This window comes from Aethalodelphis obliquidens, unplaced genomic scaffold (genome assembly GCF_003676395.1).
Source record: "Aethalodelphis obliquidens isolate GAN/ISIS:26980383/991018 unplaced genomic scaffold, ASM367639v1 scaffold4, whole genome shotgun sequence".
Lineage (NCBI taxonomy): Eukaryota > Metazoa > Chordata > Mammalia > Artiodactyla > Delphinidae > Aethalodelphis > Aethalodelphis obliquidens.
The window spans coordinates 58,174,617-58,198,697 of NW_020837948.1; the positions used below are offsets into that span (position 1 = coordinate 58,174,617).

Sequence of the window (24,081 nt, forward strand, 5' to 3'; positions counted from 1 at the left end):
AAAGAAAAGGAAAAGTTAATAATAACCTTCATTTCTTTGGTTCTCCTGATTCCTTAGAAATACCTGTGTGAACACTGATATATACTGAAATTGTTACCAACTCCAAGACTGAACTAACAGTTTTCAGCTGACAATTGTTTACTATTGATGAATTTTAAAAGATGGTTTCCATAAGAAGTCAGGCTCTAAAAATCATTATTATTATGTTTTCTTCCTGGTCTTATACATGCCTGAAAACCAGAAACAAAAAATTAAATTAAACATCCAGAAAATCTGCCAATCATAGGAAAAAAAATTAGTAAGAAGTTGTGATTTTGTAGTAGTTAACCCAAAATGATTTAAAATATATCCACATGCCTCCCCCCCACCCTAATAAATAAAAAACTCCATAAGTATCTGACTTTTGTTCAGATTATACTCTGTTAAAAGAACTTTGGTTTTAAAAATTAACAACCTATTTGTAAATTATTACTAACATAGTTATGAAAATACATTTAAATAGACATGACATAGAAGAGCACCTGATAACAAAGGATCTGGAATTTATATTAAATTAGCAAAAATAATTATTCTTGATGAGATGATCTCTTTCAGGGTTATATGCTATAAGTGGGGGGTAATAATGATTTGGTTTTAGTGATACTAAATTTGTTTTGAAGCATCAACTAACATTAAAGGAAGGTTTGTGAAAGGAGCATAAATTAAAAAACCCTTGCAAAACACTGAGCTAGAATAATTTATTAAACTATAGAATTTGGTTCTTTAGTTTCTCATGAATTTTAACGGTGCTTAGTGATTTTTCTCCTGGGCCCTGTTAATTGCAATTCCTACAACTTCCCTTCAATCATCAACCAACTAAACTTATTCCATTAATCCATATATACTGAACACTCACTATGTGACAGGTAATTTTAAAGCTTTACTTGCTCTTTAATAATAATGTAACTGTTAAAAACATATCAATAGTTTTATTACTTATTTTTGTCTATATTTTGAAAGTCTAGCATTATTGTCTACATTCTTAGACATACATTTCTGTATGCTAGAAAATAATGAATCTATGAAAGATGTCGTATATATCTCATTTTTACAGCACCTTAATCAGGATCATCATATAGCAAGTTCTTTAATAAATACTTTAAATGAAGATGAAGATAACTGTATATTAATAAACTATATCACCATAACAGCATGCATATTCCATAATAATATTTTTCACCTTACTTGACTGAGAAGAGGACCTGAAATTACAGTAAAAGTGAAACAATGAAAGGGGTGGGGAGAAAAACAGAAAGCAAACACATTTACAAAATAACTATCATGAGGATTCTACCAGTACTTAAGAATACCACAATGCTCTATATAGTATGGCTTTAACATATTAACAAAATAATTTTTCAATGTAATTTCTCAATGTAATGAAAAGACATTAAAAGTTAGAGACTCAAAAGCTTGGGGAGAGAAACAGAAAGAAAATGTATACATGCAGAGAGTGCACACTAATATCCCTGTTCATCTATTACATATGTACACTATGTACTTTTTAGACTAAAGTATTTTTTACTGTTATAGTGAAACCTATTAAATGACAACTACCCCTAACAAGTTTTTAACCCACAAAACCAAATAGATATAAATAAAAGATAATGAAATACAATTTCAATTTTATTCAACAGTAAGAAAGAATAATTCTGCTTAGAACATGCCTGACTTGGCTTTCCTCTGAACAACAGGAAACAGGACAAAAGGATAGCCTACATGCTCTTCGAAATTCTGTTTCTGAAATCAGTCTTAATGCTGAATGTTAGAACTGTCCATGAGATGTGACTTATTCCTAAGTAGCTGTATGCAGTGTATTAAGGTATCAATGAGAACCTCCCCCTCCCCCCTCAAATAAAGTTGTCCTTGGAGAGTTAAATGGTAAAAATCAACACACAAGGGAGTCTAAGATATATATGCAAACTCACCTTAAGGATCAGAGTAACAGGCAAGTCCTAGCAGTATGAACATAATATAATAATAATAATTGATGTCAATAAAACAAAGTCTTCCAATCCAAATGGAGTGTGGGTAGTTAGAAACAGAACAAAGAAAAAGAAAGTAAGCAAGGTAAATATTGGCAATGCCTAGTTAAATATCCATCATCACAACAGGGATAACCTAACTTAGTGCTACTAATCATTTAGAATCATAATTGAGGAAAAAAATATGAGACTGGGATATAGTAAAAGGACATCAAGCCTATATTTGAAACCAAGATATGAGGAGCAGTCACAGGGCTGGGGAAAATGGTGAGAATTTTCGGGGCTCTTGAGCTAGTGAGGTGGGAAAAAGGATCGAAGTAAGAATTAAGAATGGGCATAACATAATTTTCACTATTCCTATAAGTCAATTACAACAGGATGGAAAGCATGTTATGAAGGTTCTATTACAGCTTTTACTTCTTCTAGCTTCTCACTATTTCTCACCTACTCCCTCCTCTGCTTTTCCCATCACTACTGCCAATGACTGCTACAGTAGAGGAAGAACAGAAAAGGAAGAAAAATAGTAACAGACAATAGTAATGCACAACACATATAAACAACAGTAATGCAGGGGAAGGGGAAGAATGAGGAAAAAAAAATAGTACCAGCATATATAGGAAGGAGAGAAATTCTGCAGCTGTCTGGCTGTGGGGACCATTCATACATAAAGAATGCACATAAACTGGTCAGATTAACTACAAGGCTCCTTTTACTCAACTAGATTTTATGATCGGCTTTTGGTATTTTTCTCAGCAACCGGAAAATCTGTTCAACTATTTTAAAAACTTGACAGATCCTTTAATTAAGTTAATTCATAGACTGGTACACTTGGGTTACTTACACTGGATATGAATATACCTGTAAACATCTAAGTCTAAGAGAAAATCACTAATTTGGGAGATAGGCAGGCCAGATGTTGACTATTGACAGGTAAAATGCAATCATTTTTTTGCACCAACTCAAAAGTTTAAGATACATAGGGGAGCAATGCCCTCAATATTCCTACATTCACTTTACAGGTTTGTATACGACCTCCTTATTTGAATACACTCACAAAGATATCACAAAAGAATTCTGTATAATGTCGTAAAAGATGAATACATGCAAGTTTCTTGTAGCCCCTAATATTTCTGAAACTGGTGCTTACATTATCAGAAATGGACATAGACGCATTCACATTTTACATAAATGAATATCCACTTTGATATACTTATGTAAATATCATTTTACAAATGCATATAACACCACAACAATTGGGATATACATAGTAATAAAAAGACTGGTTATACTAATGCCATTTATTAACTTAGCATTTATTTAATACACAACCAAAGCCATACGGTGATTAAGGATGAAGCCCTAGGATTCACCCAGGGACTGTCTGCTTGCTCACTCTGAACTCAGGGAGAATCACCATAGTGGCAGAAACTACACGATTCTTTAATAGGCCTGACAGGAACACTAAGCCTAACAGGCTAATATGATTGATTAATAGTCAAAACAGGAAAAGGAAAAAAAAAGCATTCAAAAGGGCAAGTAGTACAGGCTAAACTGGAAAAAGGCTTGCAGAGAAGCTCTTAAATCTTTTAAACTTCTGAACTTCATTTAGGGGACATGCTGAATGTCACACACAGAGTTATAAGCCATAAAAAGATCTACCAATTTATAATATTTCTAATGTGACAAGACTCATTAAACAGTTTACATGATAACTTGGTGGAAAGAGATCAGCAAACGAGGACAATCCTTTTTTCTTTAAAATTCCAAATAACCATTGTCTTCACTAAAAAGACCTGGAGCAGGTGGCCTACAGAGATCCAGTAGAAGTAGGATTAGATAACACGATTAGAGAACAGGATTTATCACTGTCAGGTGGTAGGAGTAAAAGTTACCTGCTTTTAACTTACAAAATACTATAGTTACATGTATACCTTTCTTATCTTGTTTTCTGTTCTAATCTCCTTGAATGCAGACCCCCACAACCCTCGCTCTTTTTTTTATCTGTCACTATTTTAAAACTACCCACAGGGCTTCCCTGGTGGCGCAGTGGTTAAGAATCCACCTGCCAATGCAGGGGACACGCGTTAGAGCCCTGGTCCGGGAAGATCCCACATGCCGCGGAGCAACTAAGCCCGTGCGCCACAGCTACTGAGCCTGCGCTCTAGATCCCGCGAGCCACAACCACTGAAGCCCACGCACCTAGAGCGCATGCTCCGCAACAAGAGAAGCCACCGCAATGAGAAGCCTGTGCACCGCAACGAAGAGTAGCCCCTGCTCGACGCAACTAGAGAAAGCCCACGTGCAGCAACAAAGACCCAACACAGCCAAAAATAAATAAAATAAATAAATTTATAACAACAACAAAAACTACCCACAGTAGTCAGCATAATATCCTGCATATTAGATGCTTGTTGAATTAAATTATTAACTGAAAGATAAGGTAAAATACATTAATTATATTGACTGCCTTCTATGTGCTGAGCACTACTCTGGGGACTAAAATTAGAAAAAAAGTGGATAAAAATTTTAAACTCATGTTTTAGTGGAACAAAATAATATATGCAGTCTAATACTGCACATATTAACCATTTATCATGTGCTAGTCTGTGCTTATGCCTTTGAAAAGAATTAATATCTGTGTGGTGCTTGACAATGAGATTTTCACATATGTTACATAATTCTTTCTCCTCAGAATGCCCCTTTTCTTACCACTAAAGTTAGAATATAATGCAAATTATATATACTAGATATGCCTATTGTTTCCAGTTGGCCTCCCACTCCCAACAAACCACAGAAGAAGTAGACTTACATTCCACACTTTTGGGAAGAGCTGAGTAGAGCACTGGCTGGCCAACTACCTATTTCTTTTAAGAATCTGAACTGAGAGACATTGAGAGAGCTCTGAAACTGACAGGTAGTTAAAACAAGTTGGACAACATGCAAGATGAAATTTGAAGAGACAAATAAACTGAGATTGAGAACACAAGAACATAGAGATGAAAGATATCATGAAGTCCCAGAGATGAATAGAAAAACACCAAATCCTCATTTTCCAAGTATTGAAATACGTGTACGAGGCCCAGCTGAGGATTCAGAGATCTCTACAATAACATCTCTTATTTGAGCTACCCCAAACATATTTCTGATTCCTTTAGTCAAAGAGCCTTGATAAGATCAATAATAGTATAATATCCAACTGGTCAACCAAAATAAACACCGATAAAAGTATTCCAATGTGGTTCATTCTGAAATTGTAACCTCCTACCATTATCTCCTTCCAATAGCTTGCTCAAATGCTATCCTACCACCATCCTTTGTCTTCAAGTATTGGGGCAGGGCGGGGTGGTGGGAGGGCGGGGAGGAAGAACTCAGACACACTACTGGGTAGCGTAAACTAATGCAAACTTTTTCGAGGACAATTTGATAGTCTCCCACTGTAAAATATTCTCTGTTTGAGCAGCCCACTATTGGGAATTTACCCCCCAAAAAGAGCTAGACAAGTGCACAAAAATAAAGTTAAACTAGTGTTTCTTTATAGCGTTTTTGTAACAGCAAAACATGAAAAATGTTGATTGCCCATCAAAAAAGGAATTCTATGCAGTCATTAAAACAAATGCTACGGGGCTTCCCTGGTGGCGCAGTGGTTGAGAGTCCGCCTGCCGATGCAGGGGACACGGGTTCGTGCCCCGGTCCGGGAAGATCCCACATGCCGTGGAGCGGCTGGGCCCGTGAGCCATGGCCGCTGAGCCTGCGTGTCTGGAGCCTGTGCTCCGCGACGGGAGAGGCCACAACAGTGAGAGGCCCGCGTACCGCAACAACAACAACAACAAAAAAAAGGCTACGAAATAGATGTTCACAATATACTGTTAAATTAAAAATGCAATTTGTACAATGGTAGAGTGTCCCCCCCATCACACACACAGACCTTCCTTGACTTATGATGGGGTTATGTCCCAATAAACCCATCATAAGCTGAAAATACCTTTAGGTAGGAAAAGTATTTAATACATCTACTGAACATCATAGCTTAGCCTAGCCCACCTTAAATGTACTCAGAACACTTACAATAGCCTATAGTTGGGCAAAATTATCCAATACAAACCCTATTTTATAATAAAATGTTAAATAGCTCATGCAATTTACTGAGTACTGTACTGAAAGCGAAAAGCAGAACATGTAATTTACTGAGTACTGTACTGAAAGCGAAAAGTATATGGGTACAGAATGGTTGTTAAGCCCTCATGATCATGTGGCTTGCTTCCACTGCCCAGCATCACAAGAGAGTATCATGTCACATGTTGCTAGCCTGAGAAAAGATCAAATTTCAAAATTCAAAGTATGGTTTCTATTGAATGTGTGTTGCTTTTGCACTATCATAAAGTCGAAAAATACTAAATTGAATCATTTTAAGTAGGGGACTGTCTCTATATGTTTATATTCTAAAAATTACAAATAGTGCTCTTAGGGGGGAAAAAAGAAGGGGGAATGCTTAAAAAACCAAGTACAGTCCTCCCTCAGTATCCACAAGGGATTGGTTACAGGACCCCCTGCGGATACCAAAATCCATGAATACTCAGGACCTCTATGTAAAATAGTGCAGTATTTGCCTATAACTTATGCATAGCCTCCTGTATACTTTAAATCATCTCTAGGCTACTTATAACACCTAATACAATGTAAATGCTGTGTAAATAGTTGCTGGTGGGCAGGAAATTCGACTTTTGCTTTTTGGAGCTTTCTAGAATTTTTTTTTTTCTGGATATTTTTGACCTAAGGTTGGTTGAATCCGAGTATGCGGAACCCATAGATAGGGAAGGCCGACTGTACCATATTTCACTGCTTCAAGAACACACATTTTTTTCATTTAAAAAATCGGGATGCTTCATATAATCCTTGTCAGTGAGACAGCAGTTGTGACATAACTGTCATTACGTATGTATCAAAATGTGAAGGATAGGGGTCAGCAGCTTGGGGAAAATAACTCTGAAGACAAATGATGGGGCCTTTTAAAGAAATCCTGTAATCATCAATTCTCTTGATGGTAAAGAGGAAAATGTATGGAAAAACAGGGACATTAACAACTCTAAGTTGAAAATTAATTTAGAACACTGTGTGTAAAGAGATTAATCTTTAATTTATATCATTTATAATTACCATTTCTTCTCACAAGTGATACATATACACATGCACAAACATACTCACATGATACATTTTTTCATACAAAATGGTACAAAGAGAAAAATTCAAGTGGTCCATAATTTCACCACCCAGATTATTATTCAAGAGATTAAAATAGGGCAAAAAAATCAGTTGTTTTATTCATATGCTGTATTTTGTTCACTTGTACTTTTGTTTTTAGACTGTTGCTACTCATAGATCATTACCTCTATTTCATAGATTAGTATCTCTAAGTTTTCAAAATCAAGTTTCTTATGTAAATCCCCAGTTTTTAACTAGTTATGTTTCAGCTGGGAACAGTATTATAAAGATTACAAAGAACAGTTAAATTCCCAGGTTAGCTAAAAAGGCCTATTTAACTCCAAATGCATCTTTACCATAATAAATACTGTGAGAATACAGAACCTATAAGCTCTGTTATGGACTAAATTGTGTTCCCCTCAAATTCATATTTTGAGGACCTAACTCCCAATGGGACTGTATATGGAGACAGGGCCTATAAGGAGATATTTAAGGTTAAGTGAGGCCATAATGGTAGGGCCCTAATCCAATAGGGCTGGTGTTCTTATTAGAAGAGGAAGAGGGACCACAGCCACCCAGACTGTGGTATTTTGTTATGGCAGGCTAAGATACTGCCGAAGGCTTTTTATAGCATCATTTAAAAACATTAGACAATGTCTTCAATTTCAACTTGGGACATCCTCTCCTACTACAGTTCTAGCATCAAGAAGAAATATTCCCGGGAATTCCCCGGTGGTCCAGTGGTTAGGACTCCATGCTTTCACAGCTAAGGACCCAGATTCCATCTCTGGTCGGGGAACTAGGATCCAACAATCCGTGCATCGCAGCCGGGGTGGGAGTCGGGGGGAGGCGCGACTGGTATTCCCTTCCATGCCTCTACCTGTTGATCAGTAAAATTGCAAGATTCTCACTTCCAGCACCTCTGGGTTTTTGGCTTCTGTGTCATTGCAGTGAGAGAGTGAGGTAGGGATGAAGGCTTTGGGATTGGTGTTTTGTGGAGAGAAAAGGTGGGAGAATGAGGTGAAGTGGAAGATGGGGAGAAAGAAGAGGAACTGAAGAACTCTAGTGGGATGAGAATGAACGCTGCAATCAGGATAGTTGGGCTCAAACCGCAACTATGCTCTTTACTGCTGTATGACCTTTGGAAAGTTACTTGACTTCTCTGGGTTCAGTTTCTTCATGTGAAATATTAGAAATAGAAATAATAGAAATAGGATAGCAATAATAAATTCTTCATTGGGGTTAAATAAGACAGCATAGACGTAAGCAGTGGGTAAATGAAATGCGCAAAATCATTAGCCGAATTAAGAGCATAGTTGCTCTGATATACTCATCTACAGGATATGTTATTTATTTACACAATTCTTCCCACTTTTAGAGGTATTCTGAAGCAAAGAAAAGAATATGATCTTTAAAATCAGATCTGTGTTCAAATCCTAAGTCCAACACTTAGTACCTATTTGGCACTGGATAAGTTACTTAGCAGCACTGAGCTTCAGATTCATTATCCTTAGAATGAGCCCAACAATGCTCACCTTATGTGGTTTATAGGGAATAAGTTAGATCAGATATGTAAAGTGCCTGACGGAGGCTAAGAGTTAATACTGTAAAGATGTCATTTTCTTCATAAAATAAGTGCATTCTTAATCCAAATTCCAACAGAGTGTTTCATGTAATTTGACAAGGTGTTCTAAAATTCATCTGGAAGAGAAGATATACAAAAATATCCATATGAAAAAGAACATCAGGAGAGTTTTGGTATTATATACGAAAATAGTATAAAGTTAAATAATTAAAACAGTATGGTATTAGCACAGGTATAGACAAGTAGATCAATGAAAAAGAATGGAGTCCAGAAACAGACCTAGATATATGTAGATTTTGTGTATCATATAAATATAAGCATAAGAATAGGCTATTAAATAAAATGTTGGGCCAAGTGGCTGTCCTTAAAAAACAATTCCTACCTTATTCCATACGCAAAAATAAATCCCAGGTGGATTCAAGTTCTAAGTTAAAAAAAAAACTACTAAAAGAGAAAATATGGAATATTTACAGGAAGGTTGGGGAAGGTTCTAAGTTAGCGAGAAAACTGAGAAGCTGTCACTCTCACCATAAAGAGAAAGCTCATGTATTTTACTACTGTATTGCAATTTCTTCCCATTAGCAAAAATGAAGTGAATCCCAACCTCTAATGTGGTATTCTGAACAATATACAAAAATCCTTCTGTACTTAAAAACATTTTTAAATAGTCTTGTAAGTATAGAGAAACAATGTGGCAATAGCTTTTATTTATTTATTTAGGCCATGCCATGGGGCATGCAGGATCTTAGTTCCCCCCCACCCCAGGGATCGAAACCATGCCCCCTTCAGTGGAAGCGTGGAGTCTTAACCGCTGGACTGCCAGGGAAGTCCCACAAAAACATTTTTTAAAAGACAATTTCGCTCATATTAATTTTAAATACAATGAAACAACTTCCTACTGATTAAGTGGGTACTGTAGTCATATTAGTGTTGGTGGTTACAGCCACACAACTTACAAATGCATAAGGGATTTCCCTGGTGGTCCAGTGGTTAAGAATCCACCTTCCAATGCAGGGGACGTGGGTTCGATCCCTGGTCAGGGAACTAAGATCCCACATGCCACAGGGCAACTAACCCCTTGTGCCGCAACTATTGAGCCCGTGCGCCACAATGAAGAGCCTGTGTTGCGCAACTAAGACCCGATGCAGCCAAAAAATTAAATAAATAAAAAAATATTTTTTTAAAAAAAGAAATGCATAAAATACAATAGAAAGTTCCATTTAAAAATAAATATAGGGACTTCCCTGGTGGCTCAGCGGTTAAGAATCCGCCTGCCAGTGCAGTGGACACGGGTTCGATCCCTGGTCCGGGAAGATCCCACATGCCGCAGAGCAACTAACCCTGTGCCCCACAACTACTGAAGCCCGCGCGCTCGAGGGCCCGTGTGCCGCAATTACTGAGCTTGCGTGCTGCAACTACTGAAGCCTGCATGCCTAGAGCCCATGTTCCGCAACAAGAGAAGCCACCACAATAAGCCCGCGCACCATAACGAAGAGTAGCCCCCGCTCACTGCAACTAGAGAAAGCCTGCTCACAGAAACGAAGACCCAACGCAGCCAAAACAATTTTTAAAATAAAACAAAAATAAATATATACTATGCTTCCATGATTCTAAATTGCATTATGAAGTGGAGTTCTCAACAATTCACAATCATTTCCTTGAGATTAATGACATTTTAAAACCTAGAGCTCAAAAGAATCAGAAAAAGGACGTCAACTATATTAGGTAATCGGAAGGCAAAGCAAAATTTAATTGCTACAATATTTGATATTCTAAAGGTATAATTTACTAATTCAATAAAGAGGAAAAATATGCTAAGTGGGTTTTTTTTTGAATGACAAAATTTGGATTATGTTTTAATTAACATGTTGACAAAGTATTTTCAAAAGCTTTATCTCAAGGTTTTATTCATCTGAATGGCTTTCAACTATGCATTGTCACTTGATTTCATAATGGAAAAATGATTTGTAACTGATTTACAACAGATCCAGCATTTTCAAGTGTAAATCTAGGAAAATGAAAGATTCATAGGTACTTCTCAGAGACACTTTCCATCATTCCTTTTTTTTCCTGAAGATCCCAGTTAAGTTGACCTCTTTGGCTACCAGAGCTATTTCCGGCCACTGTGCCTTTACCCCTAGACTCAAAATTTCACTTCTATTCTCCTGTCACCTGCAGTAAGCAGGTATTCTTTCTAAGGTTTAATAAGTAATTTTAGTGTTGGCAATTATTAGGAAATTGACGAGATGGAGAAGTAGCAAACAGGATGAAAGAACTGAAGCTACAAAGTTATAGCTCTCCCCATAAAAGTTATCCTTGTAATGTATGCAAAGAGACTAAACAATATTTGTTAGATCTTCTATTCGTCTTTCCACTAATTCAATTCTAGTCTTAAAGCAAAGCCAGCCTCCTATTGCCTAATCCCTTATTACTTAATAAGATCAGTGCACTTTGGTTTTTGTTATACATGACAGTTTCTATTCCAACTCCTCCTATGTTCCAGAGGAAGGCAGGTCAGTAGAGATTGTTGTTAACTTGGGTGTCAGGAAAACACTCATTTACAACTAAGAGAAAACTGCAGGCTCTCATCTCACATTCTTATTTTACTTTAACAACTCTTCAAATTCATTTATTCTCTGACATCTTTAAAATTACTTTCCACATAAAAACTCTGTAAATCTAACAACGAAAAGCTCTTGCTCTGGTGAGAAGGGACTAAATGCTTCCTTCTAAACAGGGAAACGTCGTGTGAAGTCTAACTTCTAAAGAGCGAAATGGAAGACTTCGAAATTCGCAGAGGTGGTTTGACGGAAAGAAACGCCCTTGTTATTAGAGAGGTCGCAAACCCCTGGCCCCCGGTTGAAGCGGAAGCGCCCGGTACACTTCTGTCCGGGCAAGCGGCAAGATGCTCCCGGGCTTTCGGGAAGCCGCCATGGAGGGCAAGCCCGGGCATCCTCAGCAGAGTTATCTCACGTCCGGGCCCACAAGCCCGGCATAAGTTCGTCATAAACACATTAGGCTGAGATAGAAGCGCGGCCGAGGGGACGGGTCACGCAACTGTCAAACGAAGCCCACCCACCCCTTGCTCGTCCCCAAGGCGGCAAAACTTACCAACGCGACTCTCCCTCCAGTTGCCTCAGGACCGCGACTACAACTCCCAGGAGGCTGCGCGGCGTACGGAGCAGCGTCCTTCCCAGAATGCAGCACAGTGGCGTCTCCATCCCTCCTTCTCCTTTCTCCGCTCCTCCTACTTTTCTACCCGGCGTCACCCGGGAGGGCAGGAGGTAGGTTGCGGGAGGGTACTCCGAGCCTCGGCGTGTCGCGTCAGACGTTGGGAGGAGGACGGGGCGGGGAGCTGAGGGAGAATGGGAGGACGAAGGGGAGGGGAGAGGGGAGGGGAGGGTAAATAGTGGGCCAGGCAGGAAGATGGCGGCGGTAGCGGAGGTGTGAGTGGACTTGGGTCTCTGCAGCTAGATTTTCTTTTCCCCTCTTCCTCCCCTTTTCGTTTACCCCGAGGTTGGCATCGAGGGGGCTGAGTTCGGGTGGCAGCGCCGGGCAGAGCGCAGGGGTCACGGCGACGGCGACGACGGCGGCGGCGGCTGACGGCTGGAAGGGCAGGCTTCCTTCGCCACTCGTCCTCCTTCCCCGGTCCGCTCGGTGTCAGGCGCGGCGGCGGCGCGGCGGGCGCACTTCGTCCCTCCTCCAGCTCCCTCCTGCTCCCGAGCGGGCACTCCTTCCTTCGCCATCCTCCGACGCTTCACCCCGGGGACTGGGCGCCTCCGCCGGCGCAGCTCAGGGAGCGGGGGCCGGTCTCCTGCTCGGCTGTCGCGCCTCCATGTCGGATAACCAGAGCTGGAACTCGTCGGGCTCGGAGGAGGATCCGGAGACGGAGTCCGGGCCGCCTGTGGAGCGCTGCGGTGTCCTCAGCAAGGTGAGCAACCCGCGGGGCCGAAGACCCCTTGCCTAGACTCACCTGCGGCGAGGCGAGCCGCTGAGGGCATGGGGTGGGGCTGGGCGCGAGGCACAGACTCTGCCGGGGCGGGGGCTGCGGAATGTGCCGGGGTGTGGGCCCGAGTACTGCGGCACGAGTGCCCGGGCCAGGGTTGGGTGGGGGTGGGGGCAGAAGGGGACTGTCTTCCTCGCCTGCTCTGGGGCTCGGCGGCCTGGGACCGGGAAAGACCTGTCCCAACCCCGGATCCTGTTTGGGAGCGGGATGCGCACCGTGACTTGGGACCCCGAGCGACAGCTGTCCGGGTATAGCAATTTGGGTTGGGCAACAGCGGTACCCGAAGGACTGGGCATGGGAACCGTGCATCTCAGACCTCTCAAACGAGGTTAGTCCGGGAGATGCCAAGTAGAATAGGGTTGAGGGGTTTCTGCAGACCCTGCTTTTGAGACAGAAGCCGTAGCAACTCGGCTTGGTGCTGAAATCTGAGGTGATAAACTATGCCAGGCTAGATGTAGTGAAAGATCTCAATGAGAGGAGGAGTTTTGTACTTTTCCCCTTACTCTTTACCCCAGTTCAGAGAAGAGCTATTGAATAGTCAGGTGATAGGTACAAGAAATATTCACAATAACTTGAAACTTGTCAGAATGGAGACAGACCTTTAGTCCAGGAAGAAGAGCATTATTTAATAGTAAAATATTCTTACAGTCAGTGGGCCAGAGTAAGGAAAAGACATCTTACTTTTACTAAATTTTTTAAAACCACTTTTCCAAAATTTTTGCAAAGCAGATAGTCATTTGTAGAGTTTGAAAGCTAATTAATTGAAATGGATGAAGCCCTTTTTAAGAGAGAAGGTGGGTGATTTTTTTTTTGGTAGTACATAGTTTGGGGTTTGTTGGGGTTTTTTTTATTTTTCTTTTTTTTTTTTTTTAACGTTTTTGCTATGAGAAGATCCACATTGTCTTTTTTACCTCCTTCTCTCTTCCTGTTAAACTTTTAGAAATGGCTGGAGCTAGCAGTTAACTTGGAGAGGGGGAGCAAGGTCCAGTCTCTCATCAGGCTGGTCATAAGACCCTAGATCATGTGCAGCCACTGGCTATTAAGAAATCACCCTGCTTCCAGTATACATACTTTGGCTAAGCATTGGGATGTTGTTTGTGGAATTGTTTCATACTAGCTTTTATATTGTCTTTAGAAGGCTGAGAAAGGACCTAAGAAAGGCATAAGTATGTCAGAACTAAGGCTTGTGAGTGTTAACTTTAATTTGCATACAGAAAAATTATGGTGTGTGTTGATACTGTGATCATTATTGGAATTTCAGTGAAAAGTTTTCAGTAAAGTGAAGCTCCCTAGGGTTTCTTTGGATTAAATGTATTGTGTAATTTAAGAATCTATATTGAACATGTTGTGCAATAGGTATACATTTCTCTTTGGAACTGTTATGAAATGGGCTCTTTGCTTCTCAGTGATTCAGGTAATTTCACCCCTTTTTTCTCATTAAATGAGAAGCAGACTTCCAAATTAGTATTGTGGAGTGTTAGGTATTTTACAAAACAAGCCGTACTTTTGAACTATTGATCATCACTTTGGGGGGGACAGGAGGATCGTAGTGATTGGTGGAGTCACCAGTGCTCTGAGTATGTACTATATATGAGTATCTGAGTATCACTTGCGCAGAGCAGTGTAGTAAGTGTATACTTTATGACAAAAAAATGGAAGACTATCTTCTTGATATCTAAGTGTATAGAAATGTAGTATTTGACCACTTCTTTGGTTCGTAAATAACTTCATTGTTGCTGCATACATAGAATCAATGTAGTTTGGGAGTTCTTGTTAACAGCTATGAAGGAAATTTCCCTGAAATTTAACAATTTATGGTTACATATGTTTTCTTGGAAGCTTTTTAATCAATAATATTTTTTATTGAATGAATGCTTTTAAATTTAAAGTACATATATATTTTCAGCCTTTGTATTCACCTGGTAATTTTAAACAAAATTAGAACTCAGCCTCTGTTCTTTTCCTTCTGCTTAGTAATGTAGTTAAGTCCAAATACTAATTTGTTTTGTCCCCCCACTCCTCCCCCCACCAAATGGAGTGAGTTTGGAATGGTGGTGGTGGAGTAAACTTGTACACCAGCCCAAAGGTTTTTTTTTTTATATAGATATATTTTCTACAGACTTCCTTCTTAGGCACATAAGTTCCAAAAATACTGAATAGACAATAATTCTAGGTGGTTATAACAAATATCAAGATAGATTGTGGATGGGGAAAGATTCATGCCTTAGTAGGACTTGAGAGCAACTAAGCCTTGGTCAGTCTCATCCAATTCCTTCTGAATTCTCTCCATCCTTTTTATCTTATCTTTTACCTTAACGTCTTTTCCACATACCTAACTGTTGGCTGAAATTCTGTCCATGTGTAGAGTCCATCTCAACTATTCTTTTCATAAAGACTTTTCTTATTTCACCAACCATCCCAGAGCTCCTTCCCTTAAATTCCTATAGCATTTTATTAGTAACTTGCTTCTGACTCTTATTCTAAATGTATTTTTTTTCCTCTTGAATTTATGCTTGCTGGACTATTGGAGGCAGGAATGTTTGCTTCTCCTGCAGTGTCTGCATATTGCCTTGTCTCTGTTAAATGGGGAAGAGCCAGGGAATGTTACGAGGGTAGAGAAAAGGCAAAAATCTGCCTTCTAGCTGTGAATAGGAGTTAACATTTTCTGCGTAAATCCTGAAGCTTATGTAATTATTGGGTCCTCTGTAAGAAAAAAATATGAAAATATGGACACATGATTTCTAGGGCCCCTTCTGTCACCTTGGAAGGTGTCTGTTCTTGTGAGCTTCCCTGAAGGTTTCTAAGCTTCATTAGCTATGCATAGCTCTGCCTTCAACTGTGCTTGGCAGTGTTCTAAGTCTATTCTTGCTTAATGTTAAACAACTTTAAGAGGTAGAGTTTGAGAAACAAACAAACAAACAAACAGGTAAGTAACTTGGCCACAATCACAGTTAGTAGCTTTCTGACAGGCAGTAGTTGGAAGCGCGGTAGGATTAAGGTATGCCAGTCTAAACGATTTGTATTATAGGCAGTTGGGAGTTGTTCATGTAAGTTTTGGAGCTGGAGGCTCAATGAGGTTAATATGTAAGATAAGTAAGCAAAATATGCCTAATAAATAAGATTATGTAAGTTATGAAATAAAAAGCAGAAGATATCAGAGGTAAGGTTATTAAGCCTTCTCAGGAATCCAGGAACCTGATAATTTGATTGGATTACTTGAAGATAAAGGAGTCAGATTTAAGGGTTTAATAGGAAGGAAAGATGAATAGGAGTTGATAATGGGCTATAAAGATTAAGAAGGAACAGTCAGGTATTGAGTATCTCCTAGGAATATAGTAGGTGTATTCATGATTTTATTCACCCATTCAAATGACTGAGGAAAGAAACTGAAGTTCAGAAAAGTTAAATAATTTGTCAGAACTTTTCACACAGCTAGTAAAAGTAGTTGAGTCTCTCTGATGTTGTATCCACTGCTCTGTCCATACAGTACAGGAACACTGAGCCAGGTTTGAGTCTGAATGGCTGTGGCAGTAGCAGTATAGCCAAGGAAATAGGAACAGAGGGGGATGTGCATCCTATGGGTGGAGGTAAATTTAGTTTTGTATGTAACCATTATTATTTCAAGTCGCTGTCTTAAGTGGTAGTAAATCGCAGGGAGTTAAAATGAGGAAATAGTGATTAGAGAGCCCTCAGTAAAGAATGAGTTAACTTGGCAGCATGGATCAGCTCTCAGGGAGGGGCTGTAATGATGGAGCTTAGAAGATATAAGAGCTGAACCATCTCAAACCTGTGGAATTAGGAAATAGTAAAGAAAAGATTCCTCTGAGCCAATGCAGTATATTTTTAACAATCCATTTAGAGTTAGTTTTTGGCAGATAGTTTTTGAGTTAGCAGATAGTTTTTGGAATTGTCTGTGCTTAAAACCCCGGAGCATAAAAATATGCAATATCAACAATTCCCATAGAGGTTACATTTCTGCCTTTGCAAGTTTATTGATCGTGATCTTCACTGTGCAGTAGCGAAACTTTAGCAACACAGAAACCATTTGTAGGTACTGGAAACAGATAATCCAAGTATGTTTTTGAAAACCAGTTTTATGTTTGTATTTTACTCTTGAGTTTGAAAAATAGATCTTCAGAGAAACTTAGAAAATGAATTAACTATTCTATAATATTGAGTTCTGTGGAAGTAAAAATAAAGTTGATGTAGACTTTCTAAAGAGTAATAATCTATTTTTACTTTAATGTAGTCGTAAACATCATACATTTTCATGTAGGAATAACTTACAACAAAAATAGAGTTTGGGCCATGATTGACTTCTACTTCTGTTGATTTAGAAGGCTTCATGCAGTACTTGGTGTAGGAGAACGACAGACTGTATAGCCAAACTTTTCTATTGAATATGTCAATTATGACAGGGACCAAAACAATTTAAGAGTTTTGAAGGTGGTGAGGAGGGGAGGATGAAAGCACACACAGAGTAAAGCAGAATTTTTAACTGAAATGTGCTTCAGTTTTATTCCTCAAATATTAGAAGAAAATGTTATATTTTATTATATTTTATTTATAATTTTGTAGAAATTACTGAAAATTATATACAATCTGGAAAATTTTAACTTTTCACTTTTTTTTTTTTTTTTTTTTTACTGTTTATAATTAAGTTAGGACTTCTCACATTTTGGTTTTAAACTTAGATTGACTGCTGTTTCAGAAAGTTTGGATTTCTAAAAATGTAATTTTTTGTCTTCTTCTCCTCCAGTGGACAAACTACATTCATGGGTGGCAGGACCGTTGGGTAGTTTTGAAAAATAATACTCTGAGTTACTACAAATCTGAAGATGAGACAGAGTATGGCTGTAGAGGATCCATCTGTCTTAGCAAGGCTGTCATCACGGTAAGCTCCTATTCTCCTTCATTCAACAAATAATTATTGAGCATAAGTTATACACCACGAACCTATTCTAGGGGCTTGGGATATGTCTATGAACAAAACAGATTAAGATCCTTGCACTTGTGGAGCGTGCAGTCTAATATTTTTTTCCATAAAATTATTTTAGAGTGTATTACTACATACTGTTATTTTATATAGACATGTAGTATTTATCTAGTTGGTTACAGCAAGCCATTAAACAAGGGCTTCAGAAAAAAAGATGTTAGATGGCTTCATATCTGATAGATGGGGACAGTTATTTAGTGAGTTATTGAAAAAGTTAAAGCAGGAAAATAAAAAGATACATATCTTAACATTTTAAATTTTTACCTTAAAATATATAAATCTAAATTCACTTGCCAACTTTTTGATGTAGAGCTAACAGTATGTCTTTGAATATGGAGTTGAGAGAAGTTGTTCTTATGTAAAGTATTATATCCATAATGCCTGCTTTGCAATTTCCAGTTTTCATTCTCTAAAGTGGAATAAAAACTTAAAGATACTTTTGAAAAACCCTAAATATAGGTTCCTCTTTTTGACTTTTAATGTTTTTCCCTAATATTTTACAGATGTTTCCCCTTTATTTAATTGAATACCTTTTAAAAGAATGACTGACCTTTGTTGAGTCATTCTACTTAGCTTGCATTCAATGTAGTTTACATAGAAACAGCTCTCTTTGCTCTTGTATTCCATAGATTTACATGATGTTTAAGTTATGTAAGAACTACAGCAAGTAAACTGGCATAAACAGGTTTAGGAACAACCAACTGACTTGTTAAACATGTAACTCAACTAGTGGGCCAGAAGTACCTGAATATACTAAAAATAGCATACTAGTTGAGAGTGGTCAGCATGTTGAGGCATATTTAATAAAGGGCAGGGCTTCCCTGGTGGCGCAGTGGTTGAGAGTCCGCCTGCCGATGCAGGGGACACAGGTTCGTGCCCCGGTCCGGGAAGATCCCACATGCCGTGGAGCGGCTGTACCCGTGAGCCATGGCCGCTGAGCCTGCGCGTCTGGAGCCTGTGCTCCGCAACGGTAGAGGCCACAACAGTGAGGCCCGCGTACCGCAAAAAAAAAAAAATAAAGGGCAAAAAAAAAAGGTATTGTCTAAGGCAGGTCAGTTAAATGGAGGTCAGTTAAGGAAGCTATTGTAGTTAAAATCTAAAAATGGATGTGTTAAAACAATCATAGATTTTACTGATACATTCAAAGAGAATTCATGTTACGTTAGAGTTTATATTGTTTATAAAGATAAATGATGTACTTTGGATATGTGTTGATATCTAAATATGACTTACATATGTTTATGTTACACATTTAAGTAAAACCATGTAGTATTTTTCCATCACTTTTCATACATTCTGCCCCTCTTATATATTCAGAGTTTGAAAATAAAAGCTTAGTTGGATATTGAGTTGGAAAAACTTATAGAGGGGTTGTTTGGAAATGTTCAGAATGAAACTACTACTCTCCATTCTTATGGACAATTTTAAAGAAGTAGTTTGAACATAAAGGCTCACTATTTATTTGGACTGGTATGTGGTACGTTATAATGTACTTTTGAAATTGTATCTATTGATAGTTAATATTTTGGGGTTTTATTTCTCTTGAGATAGATCACTATTCATGCTAGAGGAAAGAATCATGGAGAGTAATGTACTTTACAATTTTGAAATGTCTTCCCTTGGTTCTTCCCCTTCTTCCTTCTTTTGCATATTGTTGGATGCTTGTTAGTTACAGTGCTTGTTTGACTCTTTGAAAATAGTTTATATCTTTATTGTTTCCTAACTAGTAGTATTCCTAGAGTACCATGCTAGTTTAAATTTAGTTATCCTGTCTTGAATTATGGACTGTGGTAATAGTGCATGGCTTATTTGGGGAAAAGAAAAACTTTTAATAAATATTTACATTGCATCTGCTCAGGAAAAAACAATGTGTTAGTTCTTCGTAGATTTTTTGTTGTTGTTATTTTGGTATTTTTGTTATCTATATTTGCTTATAGAACTTTTCATTGTGGTTCATAATCAAAGAAATGAGTAGGAAAGCAAGACAATTTGAAAACATTGAAGGGACCTAGTGGAAGTACTCACTGGGCTAAGTGGTAGTAGAGAAGGTAAAAAAAAAAAAATGAATGAAGCAGCAGAATCTGAATGGTAGTTAGTCTTCGCTATAGTTAACCAGGTGGTATGGAGAAACACAAGTATTTATATTCCTGAACTTCTTCAACTCTGTTCCTATTCTGTCGGTTCATAAATTCACTGTTACATATTTCAAGGAAATTACAAAATATAACTGAATTCAGTGAACTTCTCAGAATGAAGTTTACAAATAGAGTATGTATTTGAGTTAAATTTTTAAAATGTAATACTAACCTCTGTTAAATAGGTATCTTTTGCTTTTCTTAAATATGTGCTATTATATGTATCAATTCATCTCTGAAGGCAAAGAATAAATATGGTTGAATTTGTGCATGTGACATCCTTATGAAATTGATAGTATTCATATATGAGGAAATCTGGACTTGAAGAGTTGTGACTTTACTGTGACCATTCATTAACATATTTATTATTTGTTGGTGAACCTAATGTTTGAGCCCACCTTTTCTGATAGAACCTAATTCATTGTTAAATTCACTATTATTTTAGTTTAACAAGTCATTCCTTATTCAAATCATGTTCTTTAGTAATGTGATAATAAGTTGAGTGAAATACTTTTAAGGAACAAAATATTTCCTGGGAGAATTTGTTACCTGGAAATAATTCTTAACGTGAAGGGATTGGGAATAAGTTAATGAGAGGAAAAATAGTACTCTGTCACTTTTTGGGAAGTCACCTATTTGTATGTTTAATAAATGTTTGTAGAAAGTTGAATTTCTCAGTTATTATCGTTTAATAGTTATTTGCTTAAGACCCAGTCCCTGCTACAAAACTTGCCATGTAGTAGATGTTCAATATATGTTAGTTGATCAATCAAAAGCAATGTTTATGGAGTATTTAAACTGTTATTTATTTTTTAAGTTGTGTTTTGTTTTTTGATTTTTTTTGTGTGTGCTACGCGGGCCTCTTACTGTAGTGGCCTCTCCCATTGCGGAGCACAGGCCCCGGACGCGCAGGCCCAGCGGCCATGGCTTCCGGGCCCAGCTGCTCCGCGGCATGTGGGATCTTCCCAGACCGGGGCACGAACCTGTGTCCCCTGCATTGGCAGGTGGACTCTCAACCACTGCGCCACCAGGGAAGCCCCTTAAGTTCTGTTTTTAAATAAAGTACGCGTGGTAAAAAAATATAATCCATGGCATGAAGAGGTTTAAAAAGTAAATGCTTCTCTTTACTCTTAGTCCTGCACTCAAGACATAACAAAAGTCAAATTTTTGGTCTGTCCTTCCAGATACTATGTATGCCTATATAAGCATTTATTTGTTTATATCCTTCATTTTCATTTACACAGATAGCATCATACTAAATCTATCGTTCTGCACCTTTTTTTCTTTTAATATGTCTTGGACATTTACTACATTTTGTTGAATATTGTGGATGTACTATGTCTTATTTATTTGCCCCTTCCCTGTTCTTGGAAATTTAGATCATGTTTAAATTTGTTTTACTACAAACACTCTTGAAACAAGCATATGTAGTATTTAAAATTTTTTTTATAGTTACTGTCAAATGCCCTTTTAGAAGTACCACTTTTCATTCCTACAGCTAGTACATGAGTGTCCCTATTTCCCCATACCCTCAAATATATATATATTTAATTTAGTTGCACTGGGTCTTAGTTGCGGCAGGCGGGCTCCTTAGTTGTGGCTCCAGGGCTTCTTAGTTGCTGCATGCGAACTCTTAGTTGCAGCATGCATATGGGATCTAGTTCCCTGACCAGGGATCAAACCCAGGCCCACTGCATTGGGAGTGTGGAATCTTCCCACCCGGGAAGTCCCTCCATACTCTCAAGTATTGAGGAAGTCAGGTTTTGGCAAATGTTAAAATATTTGGCAAAGTGCTAGATAAAAATGGTGTCTCATTATTTTAAGTTGCACTTTTTTATTCAAGAGGGTAACTTCATATGTTTATAATTCATTTTTTCCTCTTCTCATAGCTTGTTCATCTCTTTCTTAGTTATTGATTTGTAGCTCTTTATATCATGATATTTGGCAATTTGTCATATTTATTGCAAATGTTTCCCCCCAGGTTGTCATTGTCTATTTTTTCTTTCCTTATTTTATATTCTTTTTAAGCCTTAACAGAAATTAAAAATTGTTATGTGCTCTTATTGTCCTTTTCCTTTATGGCTTCTGTATTTAGTTATGTTTAACTAAAGCATAACTCAAAGACTGTAACTCTATATAAATGTAGTTACATTTTCATCTACAATTTTACATTTGAATTTGATTCCTGTGGGAGTTATTTTAGTATAAGAAATTATGTGGGGGCTTCCCTGGTGGCGCAGTGGTTGAGAGTCCGCCTGTTGATGCAGGGACACCGGTTCGTGCCCCGGTCCGGGAAGATCCCATGTGCCGCGGAGCGGCTAGGCCCGTGAGCCATGGCCGCTGAGCCTGCGCGTCCGGAGCCTGTGCTCCGCAACACAAGAGGCCACAACAGTGAGAGGCCCGCATACCACAAAAAAAAAAAAAAAAAAGAAGTGATGTGGGAATTAAGCTTTTTAATTTTTTCCCAAATGGCTAACCATGTAGTTTAATACCATTAATTGAAAAATTCACCTTCTCCTCACTGGTTTGAAATGTTACCTTTATTGTATATTACATTACCATGTGTATTTGAGGTTGTTTCTGGACTCTCTTCTCTTCAGTTGGTTTGTCTATTCCTTTTTGTACCATACATAAAATTATATTGCTAATACTTCATTAATCAGTTCTTTAAACTGCTAATGATCCTTTTGTGAAAATAAAAGAAGTGGTTTGTTTGTAGCTACTGAGATTAGAAGACATTTCAGGAATTAGGTAGGTAGAGATTTTTGGTAAAATGGAAATAGTAATGTCTTTAGAATTGGTTTGCCTAAGCTCTATCTATAGTCCCAAGTCTTACCTTAGATATCTGACTTTGTATACCTACTATCTTATAAAACTTCTTTAATTACCAAATGAATGGGATTCATATTATTCTTATTATAGGTTGGATATAGTAAAATTTATTCATCAATTTAGTGTTTCAATATTCTCAGATGGAAAACTGAAAGGTAATGAAAATGTTTACTGCTACATTGAAAAAAATTTTAAGCCAAGTAGCTCTTAAGTAGGTAGGGGTTAGAAGGGAGGAAATGTAAAGATCCTGGCACAATTAAAGAAGCCAACAGAGATGTAAAAGAAAGGGAAGGGGGTTCCCCTGGTGGCGCAATGGATGAGTCTGCCTGCCAATGCAGGGGACATGGGTTTGATCCCTGGTCTGGAAAGATCCCACATGCCGCGGAGCAACTAAGCCCTGTGCACCACAACTACTGAGCCTGTGCTCTAGAGCCCACGAGCCACAACTACTGAAGCCCGCGTGCCTAGAGCCCTTGCTCCGCAACAAGAGAAGCCCGCGCTGAAACGAAGAGTAGCCCCCTGCTCGCTGCAACTAGAGAAAGCCCACGTGCAGCAACGGAGACCCAACGCAGCCAAAAATAAATAAATAAAATTTAAATTAAAATTAAAAAAAAAAGAAAGGGAAGGAAATGTTCAAAATTGAAAAGGATCATTAAACAAAAAATTTTTTAAGTGCCAAATAAAGAGTAGTCACATCTAAACAGTTTTGTTTTTATTTGCAGTACGCGGGCCTCTCACTGTAGTGGCCTCTCCCATTGCGGAGCACAGGCTCCGGACGTGCAGGCTCAGCGGCCATGGCTCACGGGCCTAGCCGCTCCGCGGCACGTGGGATCTTCCCGGACCGGGACATGAACCCGTGTCCCCTGCATCGGCAGGCGGACTCGCAACCACAGCGCCACCAGGGAAGCCCTAAACAGTTTTTGAGTAAACTATTTGTCAGTAAAACTGGAAGAAAAAAAATTTTTTAATTTTTAAAGTTTTCAAATGTGGGATTTTAAAGTAAAAAATTGTGATTTAAATTGATGTTCAGCAAATTGGATCTCACCAAAGATGAGTAGGGCCATAACTAATCATCATACGGGGAACTCCAGATTAGTAAGGAGTCCAAGAAGTTCGCTTTTATCAAATGTGCAATTTTGCTCTATTGAACTGTGTTAGTAAGAACCAAAGGAAAGAGGAAGGTATATCGACCAGTAAAAGCATTAGATAGATACTAGTTGATAATTCTCTTCATTTGAGGAGCATTTGCCAGTGAATTTCTAAAGAAATTAGAACCTTATACTACTAAGATTTATGCCTTTAGA

The 24,081-nt window shown here is 38.4% G+C and overlaps 2 protein-coding genes across 6 annotated transcripts in view; one reads left to right on the forward strand and one right to left on the reverse strand.

The window, feature by feature from the left end:
* Positions 1-12,031, reverse strand: part of POLK (DNA polymerase kappa) — a 66,278-nt gene extending 54,247 nt beyond the window's left edge. The window contains exons 1-2 of one of the 3 annotated variants that reach the window (XM_027100807.1): positions 11,920-12,031; positions 8,759-8,924 (exon numbers count right to left, since the gene is read on the reverse strand). The gene's annotated coding sequence lies outside the window, so the exon portion shown is untranslated. Of the gene's footprint in view, positions 1-26; positions 4,087-8,758; positions 8,925-11,919 lie in introns of those variants that run through there. The other 2 variants (XM_027100806.1, XM_027100805.1) reach the window with 2 other exon arrangements.
* CERT1 (ceramide transporter 1) overlaps positions 11,992-24,081 on the forward strand; it is a 128,995-nt gene continuing 116,905 nt past the window's right edge. For 2 of the 3 annotated variants that reach the window (XM_027100808.1, XM_027100809.1), the window contains exons 1-2: positions 12,218-12,739; positions 17,574-17,708. In XM_027100808.1, coding sequence (XP_026956609.1) covers positions 12,644-12,739; positions 17,574-17,708 — 231 coding nt within the window. In that variant the 5' untranslated portion in view covers positions 12,218-12,643. Of the gene's footprint in view, positions 12,093-12,217; positions 12,740-17,573; positions 17,709-24,081 lie in introns of those variants that run through there. The other variant, XM_027100810.1, reaches the window with a different exon arrangement.